Genomic DNA, 7,873 nt, shown 5'->3' on the forward strand with positions numbered 1-7,873 from the left:
ATAATTTATAATATATATATATATATTTGACCAAGAGTAAGTATGGAACTATTAAAATGTCGTTTAACGTGGATAACATTCAGTACTAACGACATATAAAAATAGTCGTTAATGTTACCTTATCCAAGATCTAATGTGCACGGGGCGGAACCTGGGAGCGTTCCCACGGGACAAAACTCCTACGCGAGGTGCATTGCCATTGTTGTAACAAACAAATCCGTATCAATTATATGTAGCATAGCATAATATATGTTTTATTATATTATTACTAATCGGATTAAGATTGACTTAACTCGCGTTGAGTAGAAAAATAATTGATGTTACATACGTTCGTTAACACTGAAATTATATTATGTTTTAGTAGTATTTTTTAAGTTCGGGTTTATTTATAAACCTGGAATTCAACATACTAGAAATGGCTATAACATGTGAAAAAAGATCGGTTCTTATTTACACAAAGGCCACATTTAAACGGTGAACCAAACTAGTTCCGAAAGACCATAGATAACAAGTGAGCGATTGTCCGCAGATTTAATAAAAGGTTTTATTAGGTTCTGTGGAGCGGAGCGTGGGAAAAGTGACTCCGGTTGATGTGCACACAGCGAAGGCTCCGAGTTCACACACAGTTAGCGCTATTTATAAAAATCCATTTTATATTAAGGTTGTTTGTTTATATTAAGGCTGACGGACCCAATGTCCGTCGGTGGACTTGACTGCCTAGGCGTTGCCAGTCCACGCGATTTATGGTTATGATGCGTCATTTATTCGCTAAAAGAGTGATATTTCAGTTTACTCATGGGATGAAACTACGTACTGTAAACGTGAAACAATAGAATATCTTAATAGAAAATCTTTTAGACTTGGGTATTATGAGCAAAAGTTGGTCACATGTAATATCGACGCATATTGCGGCAGCAAGTCTGACATTGACATTGCAAGAGCGATGGCCGCGACGGATGCGTAACTGTTGCGTAACAGCATTTAGTTGCTCGTAAATAATTAACGGCACGATTCAACGACATTTTTATTCACCACAAGCACTCCCCACGCGTAGCAGACGCCGTGTAAAACTCACATAACAGATAGACAATAACATTCTACTGCGACATTATTAATGTTCTACTAGTATTCAATATAAAGCTTGTCTCAGGATTCACTGCCCCAAATTAAAACAAATCTATGGGATAATCCATTGCACCAATAAAAGCGAATCATCAATAATAAATGTGGAATAAACGAGTAACGGTTTAAACTACGCAAATATCATATTATATAACGAAACTGTTCCTCTTTAAAACAATTCGCGACAGACTTATATGCCAATCTTTATGGTTGACTTTTTTTAACCGTTATAAATTCTTATCCAAATAAATACGCAATTCCACCCAAGTATTTAATTTTGAACGAAATTGCCTACGATATAAACCTATGCAATAATTATATTCGATATGTCATAAGTATCTACCTATCACGCCTTTATCCTGAAGGGATAGACAGAGACCATGGATATCTACTTGCTACGGTCCTGGTATATCACCACACAGATCCACTATCAATTATCATTCACCATGCATGCTCGTCGGTTATGGGACTACAACTTTTGACCTGTCCCTGCTCTAGTACGTTCAGGATTTTTAAGTTATGAATCGAAAGTTTATTTTCATTTTATTTGATTCAATTTGCTGAAAACAGCAAGTTTTTAGTGGAAAAACCCCAATAAACAATAAAAAATAACGCTAAGGTGCATCACACGTTATCACTGATTACCATGATCGATGTCTTGTTAAATTGGAGATATATCATGAATTAGGAGCAAAGTTACACCTATAAAACTATGTATGTATTATGTAAAATCTAAACCCTTTGCAATCCAATAAAATATATAATACCCGTGCTTCCAAAAATCTAAAACATGTAAAGTGGTGATTGAATGTTAGATGATATAATTTTTATAACCCCAATGAGTTTATTAGAATTTCGTTTAGTAATCACGAAACGAGAATAAACTCGTAAAAAAATTCAAACGGTCGGACTCGCAGGGACGTAGCATTTGATTACTAACTATACTTTCATGCCACAAGACACAGCGACACAGCGAGTATAGAGAGGTTTTGTGTTAGAAGGCCATGACTCCTGAGCGAATAGTCAACTCTCACATGGCAGTGCGGTGAATTTTCTATGGAGATCATAGAGAGCACTCAGCAATTCCTAGGTCAGCCGCACCGTAGCTAGAATGTCCAGAGAGACCCCTGACGGCCCTAAGAAAGAGGATTGTGTGGGGTATAACCAATGTCTTTTTCAACATACGTTTATTAAGATTTACCCATATGTAAATGTATAAATAATATATTGTCAGTATATTGTTGCAACAGTACGTCTAACGTAGCATACAACAGTAGCCAACCTTCACGTGACAATTAATGCGAAGTTATGTATTTATGCAATGTATTCCGTAACTGATATCGATGACGTGTTCAGTATCGCAATTCGCAACCCACGTTATTTGGAATAATACATTAACTAAGAATGTAAAACTATAATATGTTACATCTAAAAGTATCGAGATGTTATACATACACTCCTTGAAGGTTTATTTGTGACGTCTCCTATGTAATTTGTATTCTTTACGATGTATATGTATGTATATCAGTTCTCAATGCTCGGCGACCGTTGCCTTCACACTGCTGATAAGATAATCCTTTATTATTAGATACTTACCTACACATATATTATTTTCATAATATCTCATACTTAATTAAATTGCGTCACATCGTATTGATAAGATAAAAGCAGTCTAAAAATTTAAAATCAAGCCTCGCACATAAGTACAATATCGGTAACTATATTTACCGATAGGCAAATAGTAATAATCAAGGATGAGCATTCATCTGATATACGCGGGAGCGAGAGCTCACTCAAAGGTCGCCTGTGGCTGATAGCGCATTGAAATACTGCGATAACAGTCCCGAAAAGATATGAAGATCATCTTAAAATACAGATTGAAGAAAATCACTATCATTATCTAACAGACCATAAACTTATTTATTACCACCGGCGTATTACTAGGCATTGATTTAAAATGCACACGAATAGGTACTAAAATAATAAAGTTTGTCACCTATTACAACCAGTGCATAGGGTAGCCAGGTCGCCAACGCCATAGTTCTCCCGACGTTTGTGTAAAAAAGGGCGAATAGTCAAAAGTGTCAGTATTAATAGGTACGACAAAGAAATTGTAACTAAAACCAAGCTTTTTATTATTATTACCGTAAATCTTGTTAAATTCTAATGAAATATAAATAAAATAGAATTCCAAATCAGTCTAAGTACTTAATTATTAATCAGTCAAATTTAAATTCTAGATAAACATTTATCAACCTATTTAAATTCTAATTATTTAAAATACTTATTTACCTACTTTTCAAAGCAATACATTAAAAAAACAATCTAAACAAAACAAAACTTCTTCTCTTAAAGCAATAAAATTAATTTCCGAGAACCTTTTGGTTCTCGGAAAACAGCTTTGAAAGCTCAGTTTCAAAATGCAGTTAAATTCTGCAACCAACATTATTGATGCAGTATTAACATGTAGTCTGTTGCGTTCTTTTGACCATTGCTGACCTATCGAAATGTAAAAAGCCTAACAGCAGCCGGATTATTTTGGCCGAACTCGTAATCAAATCTTATTCGGGCACCTGGTAAAGCTACCAGAACATATGAAAAAAGAGAACGTAAAGTCACTTTCTGAGTGACCCCTTGGCGTTGCGTAGATGTGGCGTCTGTCTGCATCTTCTTCTTTACCGTGGAGTGTTCGGATTGATACCGGCGCAACTGAGTTTCATCATCTTAGAGACTTCGAGGCAGAATACGGATGGAATTTCGTATTCTGCGTAGTCTGTCGTTCCTGAATTAAGCGTTTAGGACGCCGTCAAAAAAGTGCGGTGGTATTCAACACTGTTACCCCACCTACCTTTTTAGCACATGTTCTATAAAAAGATACATGAAGTACGGTTCCCAGTAAAGACACGTATTAACCACCGAAGTGTATCTGTAGCAATGCTCGCGAAATCTTGGTGTCTGAAGTGACACTTTGAGGTCACCGGAGGTCGGGGAAGTGAGGAGGGAGCTTAGAATCGATGTTGACCGTGACCCGCCCTAATGGATCCGCTATCACAACAAAAGTGATAGAGACAGTGAAGATGTAATAATTTCGTTTCGTTTCGTAAAATAAATCAAATTATTTATTGTAACAAAAATCATAAACGCTGTAGATTTATATCCAAGGTCGGGCTTTAACTAAAAAGATACCTAACATACGGTTAATTTGCGCGAAGAAGAAGAAGTTTCATATAATGATATCACCTAAAACTAAACATTCATTAAAATCAAATTTTGTCAATGGCAACTTTGTGCGAAAATTCAAACTTGTTATAATTAGTAAATATATATATATATATATAGATTATTAAAAGCTTTTTAAAACCTTGAAAAATTGCATATTTATTTTAGAATTAATTTTATTCTTATTATTATTGACATTAAAGATAGACATATCGCGGACTTTTACGCAGGAGAACCTGCGTAAATATCTCCCGTTTCTAACATAATTCATAGTCATAATCATGTTCTTCTGTTATTATTGGTCGTTGTGTGATAATATAGCCTACTCGATGAAAGGACTATTCAACATAAAATATATAATAAATATTGCTAAGGTAACTTAACATTTAATAATTATTGAGTACAATATTTAAAAAAAATGGCAAATGAATACTTGAATATCAGAAATAATTAACACAACATATGTAGATACTATTATTTATTTCTATCCCTTTTTTCTCCCATTGAAGGGTTTACAAATATTAAATAGTTGTATTTGGTGTATACCGTTTACACCAAATACAACTATTTTATTGAATACCAGCCATGACAAAAGTAATAATATAACAAATAATAAACGCAAAGGTATTGCATTTTTACTTCAATAACTCTACGTTAAATATTATTACCTGCTGAGGTAGAAAACGTTAAATCTGTAGTAAACCTATACATATTAACAACAAATACATTTATAATTACAAAAATTAAGTAAAATAATAAGTTATGATTTCCGAGTAATCTGTAGGTACCTATTTGTTTTGTTAAACGTTCTGTGATAACAAAGTGTTGACCATTTCGCATCAACGTGACAGATAACGTGAAATTTGATATGAATTGTTTGCAATAATTACTTATTTACTATGTTCGTAAGTGAAAGATCTTTAAACCTGAGGACATCGTGCATTCTTTGCAGCCTACCTGTGGGGTCGAGCAGCGTGTCGGGGTGCACGGAGCCATCGGCATGTAGCAGCAGATGCGAGGGCCGAGTTGGCAGAAAGCAGGCGGGCGGTGGCGAGGTGCCGGAAGACAAACACCGCTGGAAGCAGCGCGCCGCCTGATGGCACAGTGCCCATGCATGTTCCTCGCTTACGTTGGAATTGAACGCCTGCAGGATCTGCTGCAGCGACAACCGCCCGCCTGCGTCCAGCGCACACACCGCGCTCATCTTCACGTGGCCTACCTCGTACAGCCACCCTACCCCATTACAACACTTTTCTACACTCAAACTTGCACCGTAACCTTTTTTACACTAAGAGTTGTCAGGTTGTTAGGACATCGAAATTTTCTTTTCTACACGGTCATAATAAATCCAACTGTATTACTATCTTTAGACACCCCGAAATCAGAAATGTCTCAAACTGTCACTTTCGTTGATTTGCGATTTCGTAACATGAATTTATATTTCCCAACTATTCTGGATCACTGAGATCGCGAAAGCGCGTGCGCGGTTATCGCTCGTGCGCCTCAACAGAATACACAAACGCTCTTATCGGCGTGTTCAACCGAACTGTTGAGCAGTGTTGCCAACGCCCGATCATCTCCCGATTATGAAAGTGCGCTATAGAATTAAAAAAGCGCTAGATATTACCGTTTTTCTGTATAAGGTAAAAAACATGTATCTTGTGTATTGAATACATTTAACGATCACAATTATTTAGAAATTAATATTTATTATGTTATAATCCAAATAATGGTGTAAATATGTATCGATATGCCTAGTATCCGAGGAATTTGTGGATAAACGTATTGTTTGTTAAGGTTGTGAATTTCGTTAGTGTTTATGGTTATACAAACAGCATACCTACGTGCTTCAAAAAAATAAAATAAAAAAATGCATGTGGCACTCTGGGACTGCCGCGGTAAAGCTATGGCATAGCATTTTTATAAACTTATGCAATATAATTATTTATTGATTTTTTTGCAGTATATTTTTATTTGATATCGATTCAAGTTTTTTCTTTGATATTAATTCAATCTACCACTCTACCAGACGCAGACTAACACGCCTATCCGATCACGCTAAACCGATGTGAGGCGCAGTTCGTCCCGCTCTAACGCGTATTGGCCGCACCTATATTACGTCATCGTGTGTTAGGTTTATTTCGTTACGGTATTTCTTAAATCGATCGCCGCTCTCAAAGCCCGCGATTAAATCTATGCAATAGCTTAAAATATCACAAACACAGGTCACAATTTAATTTATGGATATTAAAATGTGCAAATGTCAAAATAGATAATAATAGTTATATAATGTCCTAAACTTTTTGAACGATTTAGAAGAGAAGCAGATAAAAGGCAAAAAATGAAAAAAATAATAATAATTAATTATTATTATTTGTACAAGTTATATTTTGTCTAAGAGTCTACGTAAGCGTTTTCCATTTATGTTAAAACTTTTTCGGTATTAAATAATCTCTTGAGAGATTATGTGTTTCGCTTGTTGCTTTGATGGGACTAAGTGGAAGGGGTAACAATATTTAAATAAATAAAATACAGCAGAGTACTTTATTATATGCTGCAGAGATTCTTCACAAGTTTTTAGTAACAAAAACACTCTTTTCTTGTTTACAAAATTACCTACTTAATCAGGTTAAATCAACACTTATGGTATAATAATTTTTTAATGTTTTATAAATCGGGGGTCGACAAGACGCATAACTTTAAGTATAATGTATGTAGAGAGTCGAAAAGTAAATTTGGATTAATTTGCTATTTCGGTAGCCTAGTTCCACACTAACAAAAATAAATATGACAACACTGACCCGCACGATTCTGCCACAGACCAGTAAGACTCAGGAAAGCTACTACATTCGACAGCTGACAGGAACCAGTCTCTCATAATACTTTATTGCACATAACTCTCGAGTCTCGAGCCACATTTGCTGTTAAGTAGTCATAATAAAATATAATCTTTATTTAGTTGACTTACGTTACCACTTAAATGGTAAAGCTGGATCTTTATTATCAATTTTGGAGTATAATACTGCGAAATTGCCATAATATGTTAGCTGATTATTTTTCTACTTTACATGAATCGAATACATTTTCTAAGCCTAATATTAACTTTTCTTATGAATCAGCCTGCCAGCCTATGTTGCCTTAACAATATAGAAGTAAAAGACACGGAAACAAGTAAAATTCTAAAATCGTTAAATCCATATAAAAGACCCGGAATGGAATTCCGTCATAGTTCGCAAAATCGAGTTATGGTATTCTCTCACTGCCGTTAACAATAATTATTTACAATAAATATTTATCATTGGGTATCTTTCCATACATGGGAAACAGTACATGAATACCAGTACCTACATAAATCCGGAGACAAATCTTACGTCTGAAACTATAGGCCAATATGTATTCTAAACACGTTTGCTAAAGTATTTAAACGCGTCATATACAATAAAATATAAAGCTTAAGCCCTTAGTTATTCCACAACAGGATGGGTTTATATCACATAAATCTATGATCACTGACCTTCCTGAATATAATAAT

General features: G+C 35.0%; 1 protein-coding gene across 5 annotated transcripts in view; it reads right to left on the bottom strand.

The window, feature by feature from the left end:
- The window catches only part of LOC125055846 (protein spire), a 30,696-nt gene extending 24,739 nt beyond the window's left edge, over positions 1-5,957 (bottom strand). For 2 of the 5 annotated variants that reach the window (XM_047658490.1, XM_047658491.1), the window contains exon 1: positions 5,299-5,952. In XM_047658490.1, coding sequence (XP_047514446.1) covers positions 5,299-5,545 — 247 coding nt within the window. In that variant the 5' untranslated portion in view covers positions 5,546-5,952. Of the gene's footprint in view, positions 1-5,298 lie in introns of all 5 variants that reach the window. The other 3 variants (XM_047658487.1, XM_047658492.1, XM_047658493.1) reach the window with 3 other exon arrangements.
- Positions 5,958-7,873: the final 1,916 nt, after the last annotated feature.

Source organism: Pieris napi, chromosome 14, assembly GCF_905475465.1.
Source record: "Pieris napi chromosome 14, ilPieNapi1.2, whole genome shotgun sequence".
NCBI classification, from domain to species: domain Eukaryota; kingdom Metazoa; phylum Arthropoda; class Insecta; order Lepidoptera; family Pieridae; genus Pieris; species Pieris napi.